At 37.8% G+C, this 15,300-nt stretch overlaps 1 protein-coding gene across 1 annotated transcript in view; it reads left to right on the top strand.

Moving 5' to 3' along the window:
• LOC126412981 (protein mesh) overlaps positions 1–15,300 on the top strand; it is a 224,522-nt gene that overhangs the window by 185,648 nt on the left and 23,574 nt on the right. The window contains exon 19 of the mRNA XM_050082873.1: positions 4–186. Within this exon, the coding sequence (XP_049938830.1) occupies positions 4–186 (183 nt within the window). The remainder of the gene's footprint in view (positions 1–3; positions 187–15,300) is intronic.

The raw sequence follows: 15,300 nt of genomic DNA, 5'->3' as shown, positions 1-15,300 counted from the left end.
CAGTTATTTCATGTGGTGTGCTGGAAACACCACGATTTGGTCGAAAGAGCACTTTTGAATATGTACCTGGAACAGTGGTAACTTTTGAGTGCAATCAAGATTACGTTCTGGTTGGTGATATGCGGAGGTCTTGTGGTGCAAATGGACAGTGGAATATACCTGAGTATGGGTACACTGAATGCTTACGTAAGTATATCATTAGGTATGATTTTTGTCTAAAATGTACCAAAAAACTTTAATACATAGTTTCATTGTTGTGCTAAAGATACAGTGGTCCATTACATTCATTTAGATTTTGGAGCAAGAGGCACTAGGTTGTTTTTTGTGCACCTTTCAAAGAACTGCAGTGCTTGTGGATAATATATGAAGACTAGTTCCGTAGTAGGAAAAAGAACTGTAAAGAATGCTGCTTATTATGGAACAAACAAGAAAGTCATTTGCCTGAGGCAGTATATGGAGGCGCCATTAGATGGCAAGTGGAAGTCCATCAACCTCAGCATAGATGATTGATAAGGGACTGGTCATGTTAGTACCTCATGCCAGAGAAACCTCCTGATGGTGGGTAATATCCACAACTTTCAATTGTGTAGGTCTTACTGATCGATCCGTACAGTTCAAATTGAACAAAATCTTTATAAAAGTGGGGAGACATTCCCTAGACAGTCTCCTCCCTTTTACCTGTGACTAAGCTGCTCTAATAAGTTTACTGCCTTGAAGAATGTTGCTCTCAAATCGTATGTGTGTTACAGACAGGGCAAATTATAAAGTAATTTGGGAAACATAAGCCTCACTCAATCCTTAACATTCATAACATCAAAAAGGCATCTTTTAGATATTGTGCATGGAGGAAATCTGTCGCATTGCTGCCTCCAGTAAAGGTGGGTTTCAATGATGTGTTTTAGCTTTTAAGATCCAGAACAGGCATCTGTTAAGCATCTAATACACCATGTTCCGAGTGTAACATGATAATAAACCACTCAGGATGATTTGGTGTATCAGATGTTTCTTTATGGAGACAAAAACTACATATTGCCATCAATCAGGAAATTGTCCTATCAATTATACGAAATTAAAATGGACCATGATAATTTCATTTGATTTTTTGTTGTTGTGAGATTAGTAATGGATTCTGTTAATTACTTGTGTAGTGGATTTTCCCAAGACTGTATTTTGTGTCAAAAGCTCCCATACAATGCACAGTCTGATAAGGGGTCAGTATTAACCTAATCATTGATGGAAATGAAGTCCTATATGTCACTCCCAGTGCCAGTTCTGTGTCAGTGAAATGCTTGATGCTGGCTTCCTGGCCCTTGGTGACTGACTCCCAGTCAGACTGCTCAGTTACTGGATGCCTCAGATCAATCCCAGTCTGAAAGATCTACCACTTTGCCAGCACTGCACCCCCAACCATAAGACACAGAGTGTCAAGATAAGTAGAACACAAGAAGCAGATTGAAAACCCAAAATATCTGATGTACAATTATACACATGCAACACATTGTCTTAAGTGCAGGAAAAGGTTTGTGCAGCGAACATTACCATTAGACATGAAGCCATTTGTTAGATGTGTTTTCCTGTTGCAAGAAAGTGCTTCTAAGCAAGAGGGATTCACTCCAAGGAAAGAAAGTAGCTGTGGTTACTGCCTACCCTACACTGCTTGTAGAATCCTTAATAGAGTAAACAGGAGTTTCAAGATGCAGAACAAATTCGGTCACATGGGGGTATGAGGAGGATGTTACATGCAGCTGTTGAAAAGTTCAGACACCTAATCACCAACTAATATGTCAAAACTTGGATAAATCCTCTACTAAGCAAGATGTGTTAAATACCACTATAAAGAGCATAAAAGTTGCAGTATTTTGGAGAGGCATCCTCATGTTGCTCTTCCACACAATACCAGCCTTACTTGAATGGTTTGTAATGTTCAGGAACTCATATCATCATCTTTTCTTGTTCCCTTTAATTATTTAACATTATTTCACCAAAAGCTGCAATATTCTTGGAAACTGACCTACATATAAAATCATACAGTATCAAGAGATTACTCTGCTTTGAACAACAAAGCCCCACATATCAGCAGGCTACAGGCAAACTTTTAAGCTGTTCTAAGGACTATGACCAGACATGTCAGTGGCATGATTTCAATTGTACAGGTAATTCCATTTTCTTTTACTATTGCTGCAACAATACAGTATTAGCTGATATTCATCTAGATGTAACTGTCCAATTTACACAATTTTCAAGTGATGTTTCCAATAAGTGCAACACATGTAGCATTATTATATCCAGGCCTTGTATGATATTTTCTGTGAAGCTTACTTACACATAAATATAGAGTTGTAGGAACTGTCAAATAACATGAAGCTGCTGATATTAAAATTTCAGTGAGTGTACATTTATTTTCATACGCATCCACTCATTAGTTTGCCGTTCACAACAATGCTTAATTTTTGCAGAATGAAATCAATAGTGCACATAATTTCCTGTTGTCTAGCCTGTTCTCATGAAGCCAATCTTGACATCTTTTTCCTATCTACATTGCATACCTGGAGGACATTACCATAATTTAACAGAGTACTTAAAATGATTTGGTGCTGATTATCAGAACATAGCTGGTTGACTGTCCACATGTTATTGACCAAACTTGATTGCGTCTTAGTGCTAACTGACTGCTGCTTGTTACTGAAAAATTTTTACAGTGACCTAGCACTGACCAACTTACACACTGTCCACAATGCCTATTCAAAGACCCAGGTACAGAACTTCTTACAAAATATTTAAATAAGGATCAGTTACATTTTAACAATTATATAAAAAGACATGAATTGTAAGCATATACACTTGCCAATGTGGAGCAATTATTGGCTACGTATTCTTTAAGTTGCTCCTGCATTTTATATTAGAGCCCACCAAGATTATTTTAGAAATCAAAAGCTTGTTTGTGATATATTTCATTAGGTACATACCCATCTGTAATAACAATAAACATTTTTAGACGTAGAAAATTGGATTTTTTTAAAGGCCTGCTATTTAAATTTGAACAATCTGTGTTTCTTAAGTCAATAGTATTTTTAAAAGTAATGTTTCACAAATTATAAAATTATGGTAGAAGAAAAATAGAACTCAAAAATGAGGTATATATCAATCTTAGGACACTTTATTATTGATGGGGACGAAATTTTACCTGCTTATCATTTTACTGAATTGTAAAAGTTTGAATAATTTCCTTATGTAAAATGTTTTTATACAGAATAATTGTACCATTATTGTCAGCCACATGTAATTTACACTTTAAATAACACAGATTAAAAAATTGTGGCTTGCACAAGAACTCTGAAATTTCATGTAAATTCAGTATGCAAGTTAGGAAATAAAAAGAAACTTTATTTTGTCCAATTGAACTGTGATTTTGACACTGCTGCTGTTCATTATATATAAGACAAATTAAAACAGTTATCTGTGTCAGTCACTTTTATTTTTCTTCACAATTCATTTCAAGGTCTTGTTGTTGTTGTTGTGGTCTTCAGTCCTGAGACTGGTTTGATGCAGCTCTCCATGCCACTCTATCCTGTGCAAGCTTCTTCATCTCCCAGTACCTACTGCAACCTACATCCTTCTGAATCTGCTTAGTGTATTCATCTCTTGGTCTCCCTCTGCGATTTTTACCCTCCATGCTGCCCTCCAATGCTAAATTTGTGAGCCCTTGATGCCTCAAAACATGTTCTACCAACCGATCCCTTCTTCTAGTCAAACTGTGCCACAAACTTCTCTTCTCCCCAATCCTATTCAATACCTCCTCATTAGTTACGTGATCTACCCACCTTATCGTCAGCATTCTTTTGTAGCACCGCATTTCGAAAGCTTCTATTCTCTTCTTGTCCAAACTAGTTATCATCCATGTTTCACTTCCATACATGGCTACACTCCATACAAATACTTTCAGAAACGACTTCCTGACACTTAAATCTATATTCGATGTTAACAAATTTCTCTTCTTCAGAAACGATTTCCTTGCCATTGCCAGTCTACATTTTATATCCTCTCTACTTCGACCATCATCAGTTATTTTACTCCCTAAATAGCAAAACTCCTTTACTACTTTAAGTGTCTCATTTCCTAATCTAATTCCCTCAGCATCACCCGATTTAATTTGACTACATTCCATTATCCTCATTTTGCTTTTGTTGATGTTCATCTTATATCCTCATTTCAAGACACTGTCCATTCTGTTCAGCTGCTGTTCCAAGTCCTTTGCTGTCTCTGACAGAATTACAATGTCATCGGCGAACCTCAAAGTTTTTACTTCTTCTCCATGAATTTTAATACCTACTCCGAATTTTTCTTTTGTTTCCTTTACTGCTTGCTCAATATACAGATTGAATAACATCGGGGAGAGGCTACAACCCTGTCTCACTCCTTTCCCAACCACTGCTTCCCTTTCATGCCCCTCGACTCTTATAACTGCCACCTGATTTCTGTACAAATTGTAAATAGCCTTTCGCTCCCTGTATTTTATACCTGCCACCTTCAGAATTTGAAAGAGAGTATTCCAGTTAACATTGTCAAAAGCTTTCTCTAAGTCTACAAATGCTAGAAACGTAGGTTTGCCTTTTATTAATCTTTCTTCTAAGATAAGATGTAAGGTTAGTATTGCCTCACGTGTTCCAACATTTCTACGGAATCCAAACTGATCTTCCCCGAGGTCCGTTTCTACCAGTTTCTCCATTCGTCTGTAAAGAATTCGCGTTAGTATTTTGCAGCTGTGACTTATTAAACTGATAGTTCGGTAATTTTCACATCTGTCAACACCTGCTTTCTTTGGGATTGGAATTATTATATTCTTCTTGAAGTCTGAGGGTATTTCACCTGTCTCATACATCTTGCTCACCAGATGGTAGAGTTTTGTCATGACTGGCTCTCCCAAGGCCGTCAGTAGTTCTAATGGAATGTTGTATACACCCGGGGCCTTGTTTCGACTCAGGTCTTTCAGTGCTCTGTCAAACTCTTCACGCAGTATCTTATCTCCCATTTCGTCTTCATCTACATCCTCTTCCATTTCCATAATATTGTCCTCAAGTACATCGCCCTTGTATAAACCCTCTATATACTCCTTCCACCTTTCTGCCTTCCCTTCTTTGCTTAGAACTGGGTTGCCATCTGAGCTCTTGATATTCATACAAGTGGTTCTCTTCTCTCCAAAGGTCTCTTTAATTTTCCTGTAGGCAGTATCTATCTTACCCCTAGTGAGACAAGCCTCTACATCCTTACATTTGTCCTCTAGCCATCCCTGCTTAGCCATTTTGCACTTCCTGTCGATCTCATTTTTGAGACGTTTGTATTCCTTTTTGCCTGCTTCATTTACTGCATTTTTATATTTTCTCCTTTCATCAGTTAAATTCAATATTTCTTCTGTTACCCAAGGATTTCTATTAGCCCTCGCCTTTTTACCTACTTGGTCGTCTGCTGCCTTCAGTACTTCATCTCTCAGAGCTACCCATTCTTCTTTTACTGTATTTCTTTCCCCCATTCATGTCAATTGTTCCCTTATGCTCTCCCTGAAACTCTGTACAACCTCTGGTTCTTTCAGTTTATCCAGGTCCCATCTCCTTAGATTCCCACCTTTTTGCAGTTTCTTCAGTTTCAATCTGCAGTTGATAACCAATAGATTGTGGTCAGAATCCACATCTGCCCCTGGAAATGTCTTACAATTTAAAACCTGGTTCCTAAATCTCTGTCTTACCATTATATAATCTATCTGATACCTACTAGTATCTCCAGGATTCTTCCAGGTATACAACCTTCTTTTATGATTCTTGAACCAAGTGTTAGCTATGATTAAGTTATGCTCTGTGCAAAATTCTACAAGGCGGCTTCCTCTTTCATTTCTTCCCCCCAATCCATATTCACCTACTATGTTTCCTTCTCTCCCTTTTCCTACTGACGAATTCCAGTCACCCATGACTATTAAATTTTCGTCTCCCTTCACTACCTGAATAATTTCTTTTATCTCGTCATACATTTCATCTATTTCTTCATCATCTGCAGAGCTAGTTGGCATATAAACTTGTACTACTGTAGTAGGCATGGGCTTTGTGTCTATCTTGGCCACAATAATGCGTTCACTATGCTGTTTGTAGTAGCTAACCCGCACTCCTATTTTTTTATTCATTATTAAACCTACTCCTGCATTACCCCTATTTGATTTTGTATTTATAACCCTGTAATCACCTGACCAAAAGTCTTGTTCCTTGTGCCACCGAACTTCACTAATTCCCACTATATCTAACTTTAACCTATCCATTTCCCTTTTTAAATTTTCTAACCTACCTGCCCGATTAAGGGATCTGACATTCCACGCTCCGATCCGTAGAACGCCAGTTTTCTTTCTCCTGATAACGACGTCCTCTTGAGTAGTCCCCGCCCGGAGATCCGAATGGGGGACTATTTTACCTCCGGAATATTTTACCCAAGAGGACGCCATTATCATTTAATCATACAGTAAAGCTGCATGTCCTCGGGAAAAATTACGGCTGTAGTTTCCCCTTGCTTTCAGCCGTTCGCAGTACCAGCACAGCAAGGCCGTTTTGGTTAATGTTACAAGGCCAGATCAGTCAATCATCCAGACTGTTGCCCCTGCAACTACTGAAAAGGCTGCTGCCCCTCTTCAGGAACCACATGTTTGTCTGGCCTCTCAACAGATACCCCTCCGTTGTGGTTGCACCTACGGTACGGCCATCTGTATCGTTGAGGCACGCAAGCCTCCCCACCAACGGCAAGGTCTTACACCCTCATTTTCAGATGGATCTATGATATTCAGTGATACAAATGTGAATGTATAACAACCTGCTATGCAGTTGGTCCTGGAACCTCTCTGAAATTAAAGTCAGGCAACTGGCTACATTCAGGAAAAGAAATATTTGTGCCAACTACTCAATTGAAGATGAGGGTGTAAGTCCTTGCAGCACATCAGGGGATAAAATAAAAGTGACTGACTGGTTATTATGTTGATTTGTCTTTTATAAGAAAAATAAAGAAGAAAAAAATGACATTTATGCTAAGAATGATGTCTAAGGAGCTATTCCCCTGCTGCATTTCAGCTTGGTCAAATTCAGCCTTTTTTTACCTATATTTCTGTCCAAGATGGGATTCATTGATTTGCTGATAAGCATTTCAACCTCAGCTATATTTATGCAGCAGCTTTATCTTTCAGAATCCCTTTCCTAGAAAAAAAGATGAAAATGGTAGGATTCACTATGTTTGGACGGATGCTGCTTTGGTCCAACTCAAAGCTTTTCGTAGTTATCCGTGCAAGTGTTTCTTATTAGTTTACTATGATTACCTATGTTCAAGGAATGTTGTATATGTTTTGGTATGTTCCATGAGTATAAACTGTTCATCTAAAAAATTAATACATCATGTTGTTTTAAGCATCTTTACTTCCTTGGTGTTAGATGAAGTTTGTTATTATTTTTCTAAAACTGTATAATATGTAATAATATGTATAATATGCAAGTGATATATGTTCAAATATGTTTGGGCACTAGGTCAATATGAATACTCATCACGACAAATGGCAATTACGTCAGGTATTGTTCTAGCAGTATTGGTAGTACTGCTACTGTTAATTGCCTTGGGGTGGTATTGTTGGTACAAAGAATCAAGTGCAAAAAGTACTGCCAAATCCTGGGACTATGAGACAGTACAACTGAGAAACGCATCCAATCAGATGGCATTACCCAACAAAGTTGAAGCAGATGGCAGACGAACAACAGGCAGTGATCGTAGTAGTAGTTTGAGTAGCACCAGTAGTGGCTTGAAGAAGCGCCTTTATGATGGTGTGTACCGTACGGGTGAACCATTACCTGACAGGCCAAGTGAAGAATTCAAGGAAAAATTGTGGGACTTAGCAGAGGAAGTGGCAGACAGCAGTGTTATTAGTAGTGACATCACACCATCTGATGTCAGTAGTAACAACACTTATAGTCGGCGGCAAACTGATATTTTTTGAAGTTTATTGGTGCTTAGTGAAGAGTCTAAATAAGTCAGGATTTGTCACTGGAATGAATTTCAGCTAAATAGCTACATTTTTGTGTTCCTACTATTGTTACTTCTTGATTTTCTGAATAATGGTGTATTCGATACTCACATAGCTGTATGTGTGTACAGGTTGTCTAAACTTTTCGTGGTATGTTGGAAGTCAGGTATACACTGAGAAAGGTTGTGCTGATAAGTGAGAGTGGAAAATCTGACAAGAGTTATTATTTGTTTACCATAGACACAAATATCATTAGTTTTTTATGTAGTGACCACCATGACATTCAAGTTATTTCCATTTATCAAATTACATGGTAAACTCGGAAACATTTGAGAGCAGTATTCTGCTACCTAATGAATGCACCAAACAGATATGAAGACAATGTTGTGAAATGCTTTCCACTGGTTTAGACTGAAAATAATGTCACAGGTATTTAAGTGTTGAGTATATAGAAAATCATGAAGCATTTTTGATCAGAATACCACCAATATACAAAAAACCTGCTATTTAACAAAGAAATAGTGGGTGATATGTGAACAAAGCATCACGGCTTTGTTAAATATGGCTTGAGTCATGTTTTGATAGCAATACTGACGTTTATTAAAACGATAGGAAGATGTAGAAGAAGAAACTCTTTAGACTGGTTTCTATACAAAGTAAACAATTGCAACAAAACACACATTATGTGTCATTCATTTATTCATTTGATCACAACTGACATTAATGCTATTCTGGAAAGTCCTGGATGGAATACCAGCAATAGAAAAACTTCATTCTCATTTGTGTGTCTTTGTGTGTCTATCTGCCACTCAGTGCATCAGTTATTTGGTTAGTGGTTATACTTACTCTTTCCATTGTTTTTATTGTTTTTAGATCTCTCTGAACACACTGTTATGCAGTTTGTTATAAGTTAAGTCAGTGTGAAATTTTTGTAAAATACTACATCACTTTGTGTGAGTTATTCAGATTTTCTATGAAAAGCTGCTTTTTTTCTCTTTTTTTGGTAAAAAATAAAGAATGATGCAGATCAATTGGCCAGATACCTCTGTTACTATATATTTTTTTTTTTTTCATTTTTACTTTTGTGTCTTAAAAAATATTTATGATGAGGTGCCTGAATCTGTAGAATGTGAAAATATACATTCATGCACATTTAAGTTTAGAACATTTCCTGGGATGGAACTGTAAAAGTGAAAATCACAAACTGAATCTTTGTATACATTGAAAATACTGTTCATAAATTTCAAACCAATAGCTATAAATATGTTGGTTAATTAATATATAATGTGGAGTAGATATAATGACCAACTATTAAATTATTGTTCTCCGGACTATTCAAAGGTCTGGAAAATGCAGTCTTTTTGTAAAAATGTTCTGAAATTCTGTAAAAAAGGTTTTTTTGACTGATGTTTTCATAGATCTCAAATTGCTAGATTAAAATGAATAAATGGAATTTTCAACTAAAATGTATTTAAAATATTATTTTACATGTACTGGTCTGAAAAAATATCTATTCCACATTTAAAATTTAATTTTCATTTAAATATACACAAATACCCAGGAATTGTTCACTAAACTGGATTTGTATAATGTATGTCACATTACAAAGTAGTTTCAAAGAGCATGTTATCTCTGTGCAGGTGTGTGGAATGGAAATTTTTATACACCGGTACATATAGGCAGAAAACCCCTTGTGATCCTTACCTCCTGAAATAGATAGATATGTTCCATAACTGTATTGAACAAATTATGAATGTATTAGGCCACACTTATACTCTACATCATAAGGAAGAACTTGTGATAAACAAATGTCCATATTCATGTCTTGTCAGTACTGGTACTGCATTTTATCCCACAACAGAACATTCACTAGGTGGTTTAAGAAATTATATTTTCATAAGGTGAAAGGTACCAGCCTAAACAATTCTACCAGAGATAGATTTTTAGTTACAAAACACTAGTTTTACATGAGTTCATCATACCCATTATAGCTGTTGAAATGGGAACCTATTTCATTAATGTGATGCAGGTTGCAGTATCAGTGGTCTTTAAGAATGCAGAATAAATAAAAATTACCTTAATAGAGGCAAGCAGTTGTTATAAACTTCACCTCCATGCAACACATCACTAAACATCATTAATGTTAGACTGATATGTTGCTGTCTGACAGTTGCTTTAGGCTTTCTGTGCTTGAAATACGAGGTGTGATTGGAAAGTTTTAAGAATGAGTCCACTACTGCTTACTGATTTGGCGGGCACGTACATGGAGGGTAGGGAGTGAGTTACTGCCTTGTCCTTGAATGCCATCTGAAAGGAAACTGTGTTTCCTTAATTCAGTTCTTTGTGGCAGCTGATTGAGTGCGGGTTTGTTAGGGCTTGATGCTGGATTCTGTCTGCATGAAAATGGAGCAACGAGTTTGTGTGAAATTTTGTTTTAAAACCAAGAAATCAGCTTCTGAGACTTACGAACTATTACAAGCAGCTTTTGGAATAATTGTTTGAGACAGTCAAATGTTTTTTGTCTGGTTCAACAGATTTAAAAATTTGAAGATGAACCACGGTCTGGCCGTCCTTGCACCTCAGAAATGAATGAAAATGTGAAAGTTTGTGACTTAGTGCGTGCTAATCACAGACTTACAATTAAGGAGATGGCTGATGAACTTAATTTAAATTTCTATACAGTTCAGTCAGTTTTAACTGAAGATCTGAACATTCGTCAATTGTCCACAAAATTCATTCCAAAAGTGTTGTCAAGTGACCAGAGACAATACCGTCTTGAAGTGTGCCAAGAATTGATTAATCGGGCTGAAAATGACCCAGATTTGTGAAAATAGGGTAACTACAGGTGACAAATCATGGGTATATGGATATGATCCTGAAACCAAAGTGCCGTCTTCACAGTGGAAGACTCCAGGTTCACCACAACTGAAAAAAAGCACGGTAAAGTCGGTCAAAGGTGAAGACAATGTTGGTGAATTTTTTCGATTCTACTAGTATTGTGCATCATGAATTCACCCCTGCAGGACAGACAATTAACCAGGAATACTATAAATGTGTCCTTGAGCGTTTGCGTGAAAAGGTGCGGAAGAAAACGCCTGCATTGTGGAAAGACATCATGACGGTGCTCTGGCTCATCGTGCCTTCATTGAATTTTTGACCAAATTCAAAATTCTTGTGCTTCCTCAACTGCCATTTCCTCTGATTTGGCCCCTGCAGACATCTACTTGTTTCCCAAACTGAAATTTTCACTGAAAGGGAAGCAATTTGACTCGATTGAAGACATCCAGGCAAATATGGAGAGCATTCCGAACACACTTCAGCAGAAAAATTTCCAGGAATGTTTCCAAAAGTGGAAACCCCATTGCAGTTGGTGTGTTCAGTCAGAAGGGATCTATTTTGAAGGAGATGCATCACAATAGCATGTAAGTACCATCATTGTACAATTACAAGCCCATTCTTAAAACTTTCCAATCACACCTCGTAACTACAAATGAAAGTATTATTCCTGAAATGGCAACTACAAAATATTCTCAGGTTCCCAGTCACATCGAGTGGACCTAGATCCAGGAGTGCTCCTCGGCCATTGTCAAGTGCTAACTGACTGCCATGTAGATGCTGGCATCTTCCTTATATAGACATGGTACTAGCAGCTACATTAATGTTGTTCATTCCAGTACTGTATAAGGCAAAGTTTTCATCCTGCAGTCGCTGTGCACTATTTAACATAACATTGCCCAGATTCTACATTGTACTCAGCTTCATCTAGCCATCTCTGGTGATAGTGTTATTAGATATTTTTTTCTCTAGAACTTCTCTAATTAAGCTATCACACCAATTTAAACTTTGCGATTACAGAGGTGTCACTGAATGCAATTCTTTGCTTGTTCAGCTTTGGTTGATTACTCTTGATAGTGTTAGTTACTCTTGATAGTGTAGTCATAGATGTCTCTCATGTTCAAGATGGTGTTGTTCTGTATTGTGATCTCTATAGCTTCTTTAATTCAACTATCTCAGAAATTGTTAACCTTTGTGATTAAGAGGTTTCTTTGAATGGAATTCTTTGCATGCTCAGCTACTGTTGATTACTTTGATACTGTTAATTAATCTTGATAGCATAGTCACAGATGTCTCTCATGCCCACCCTGGCACTGTTCTAATATGTGCATGGTCTGACTGACACAATACTGCCTGCACTAGCATGACATTTTGTAGTCACTGGGAATTCTGTGACTTAAATTATCTTTCACAGGCTTCATGAGCTGTCTTATTTTAACTTGTAGCCTGAAGATTGACTTGTATGTCTTTTCATGAAGTGGCCAATCTTCCCTGTCACTGAACCACACAGTGGCCAAAAACCACAAGCTTCTTACTGTCCTCCTTGACATTTTTCTACTTGCAGGTATGTCCTGAAATTACATGCGAGATTTGTTTGTTTTTGTAGGCATTTTCACGGAAGACTTTTGATAGGTAGTTCAATTCTCAAAGAAAATTTTCAGCATAAGAGATGGGTTCCATTCAGGTAACCAAGGCCCTTAGAACATTATGCTTTTGGACTTGGACTGGATGGTTGAAAGATTATGGAGAATGGTCCCTGTGAGTTGATTGTCTGTATGCACTGTGGATGATACACCCATTCAGTTTTCATCTGATGAGGACATCAACATCCATCATAAACTTGAAATGGTGATGGATACTATTGAGGTGTTCCAAGAACTCTCCCAGTTTTTCATGCCAAAATTACCAGACATTGAATGAACAGTTTTTCATGCTCATATGTCCAGACAATGGATGTGTCTGTGACATAAAAATAAGAATGACTCAGCTTTGCAGCAGCCATGTCTAAGGTGCTGTCCTCAAAGTTCTCCATAATCAGGATAGCTATGGTTGCAGTGAGGGGTTCCCCATTGCAACATTTTCTGACTGTTCAAACTACTCTTTGCCACAAAAAATATGACATCAGCATGAGTTTGATTTGATCTGCCACCATGCTATCGAAGAACAAGGGGAGTAGATCTATCAAGGTAGTGATGGGAACACAAATTTATCATGATATCACATCTGAGTTGAACATATCAACTTCTCCAAGACAGATACTTAATTCAGCCAACAAAATTTATATTGTGCTTGCACTAAAATATGTGGAGTCTTAAGTATGAGGTCCATTGAAAAAATTCTGGAACTTGGGCCACAACATTTTTTTATGCTTACCTTTTACTTATTGTGCATGGTCTCCATTGAAATACTCTCCTCCACAATTGATACACTGCTCCCAATGGCATTTCCACTTCCAGAAGCCATCTGTGAATTTTATTTCATCTTGTCTATCATTACAAATCTTCATCCTTTGAGTGGGGTTTTCAACTCTGGAAGTAAAAAAAGTGATTTCCTCATTTGTGCAGTGGTCTTGCGCCAACAGTGATGAATGTGTGGGTGTGTCATTGTGATGCAAGAGGCATGAATTGTCATGCCACATTTCAGGCTGTTTCCTTCTAACATTTTCTCACAGGCATCACAACACATCTCAATATTATCATCAATTAACAGTCTGTCCCTGTGGCGTAAATTTGTGATGAACTAATCCTTCAAAGTCAAAGAAAACTATCAGCATGGCTTTGACATTTGACCTTACTTGCCTGGCTGTTTTTGGTCTTGAAGAGCCTTTTCTGATCCATTGTGAAGATTGAACATTGTTCTCAACATCATAACGGTATACTCACATCTCATCACCAGTTATGATTCTCTGAAGGAACATCTCAGTCTCATTGGTGCAATCCAAAATCTCTTCACAGATTGGGTGGCGAAGGTCTTTTTTGTCTTGACTCATGGGTCATTCAATGAACTTGGCAGCAACATGATGCATCCCAAGATGCTGTGTAACGATTTCATAATGTGATCCAACTAAAATGTTACATTTTTCTGCAGTCTGTAGGACAGTCAATCTTTGACTGGCATGCACAGTTTTGTTTACATTCACGACATGAATGTCATCAGTAGATGGTGAAGGGCATCCTGAATTAGGGTAATTTTAACTTCTGCCCAACCTTTTTTTAACTGTGTGAACCATTCATAGCCGGCCGCGGTGGCCGTGCGGTTCTAGGCGCTTAAGTCCGGAACGGCGGGACTGCTACGGTCGCAGGTTCGAATCCTGCCTCGGGCATGGATGTGTGTGATGTCTTTAGGTTAGTTAGGTTTAAGTAGTTCTACGTTCTAGGGGACTGATGACCTAAGATGTTAAGTCCCATAGTGCTCAGAGCCATTTGAACCATTCATAACACAGAGTACGGCTTAAGCAACCATCACCATTGGCTTCCTGCGTTATTTGATGTGTCTCTGCAAAGGTTTTATCAAGTTTCACACAAAATTTAATGCAGGCGCGTTGCTCTTCTAACTCTGCCATCTTGAAATTCGCAAACTGTGTGACACAATGTTCTACTCAATACAGCACTGAAAATAACCAGCAGACATACAACAGTGAAACTTCCAGTAGTTACATGTTAAAAACAGGCATGTGCAGGGATGCCAACTGCATTTTGCTCCAACACACCACTGACATGAAGTTACAAATTTTCCGGTGTTTTTTGAACAGACCTTGTAGATGAGCAAGATTTTCTGCCTGCCTCTGCAATTCTGTTGTGTTGACAGTAGGCCATAACAATACTCCACGGTATTCTTATGAGCTGTGATAGCACTAATGTTGATTTCTATCGCTGTTGCATTGATAATGGAGGATTCTCATGATTTATTTTCCACAGTGTGTTCTTACAAAAGTCAGCTATGGTGCATGTGGGCCACTGTAGGCATTACATAAAGAAAATAGACAGTTTTGTCAATTCAGTTAAGTGTCTTGGGAAAGACATCATTATAGTTAGCTACAGCATGATCTCATTATCTACTCACATTTTTTTCAAACACTTGATACGTCTGCTCTTCCAGTTCTTCCATGACCATCACTAATTCTCTCTCTTTCTCTCTCTCTCTCTCTCTCTCTCTCTCACACACACACACACACACACACACACACACACACACACACACACAGTGCTTTGCCATCTTGTTGTTTCAGCCACAACATATACAGAAAACCAACCAATATAGACCAATCTTTGTACTCTTTCAGTTAGTGCCACCCATCCAAATAGCACACTGTTCTAAGGACATCGGTTCATCAAACTGAAGCTATCTCTGATACTGAAAACTTTCCATAAAAATGAACTACGTATGAAAAGTCTTCCATGAAAATGGCTAGAGCAACAAACAAACCACAT

This window comes from Schistocerca serialis, chromosome 7, assembly GCF_023864345.2.
Source record: "Schistocerca serialis cubense isolate TAMUIC-IGC-003099 chromosome 7, iqSchSeri2.2, whole genome shotgun sequence".
NCBI classification, from domain to species: domain Eukaryota; kingdom Metazoa; phylum Arthropoda; class Insecta; order Orthoptera; family Acrididae; genus Schistocerca; species Schistocerca serialis.
The sequence above is the reverse complement of the archived record's forward strand: the minus strand, read 5'-3'. Positions and strand labels throughout refer to the sequence as shown.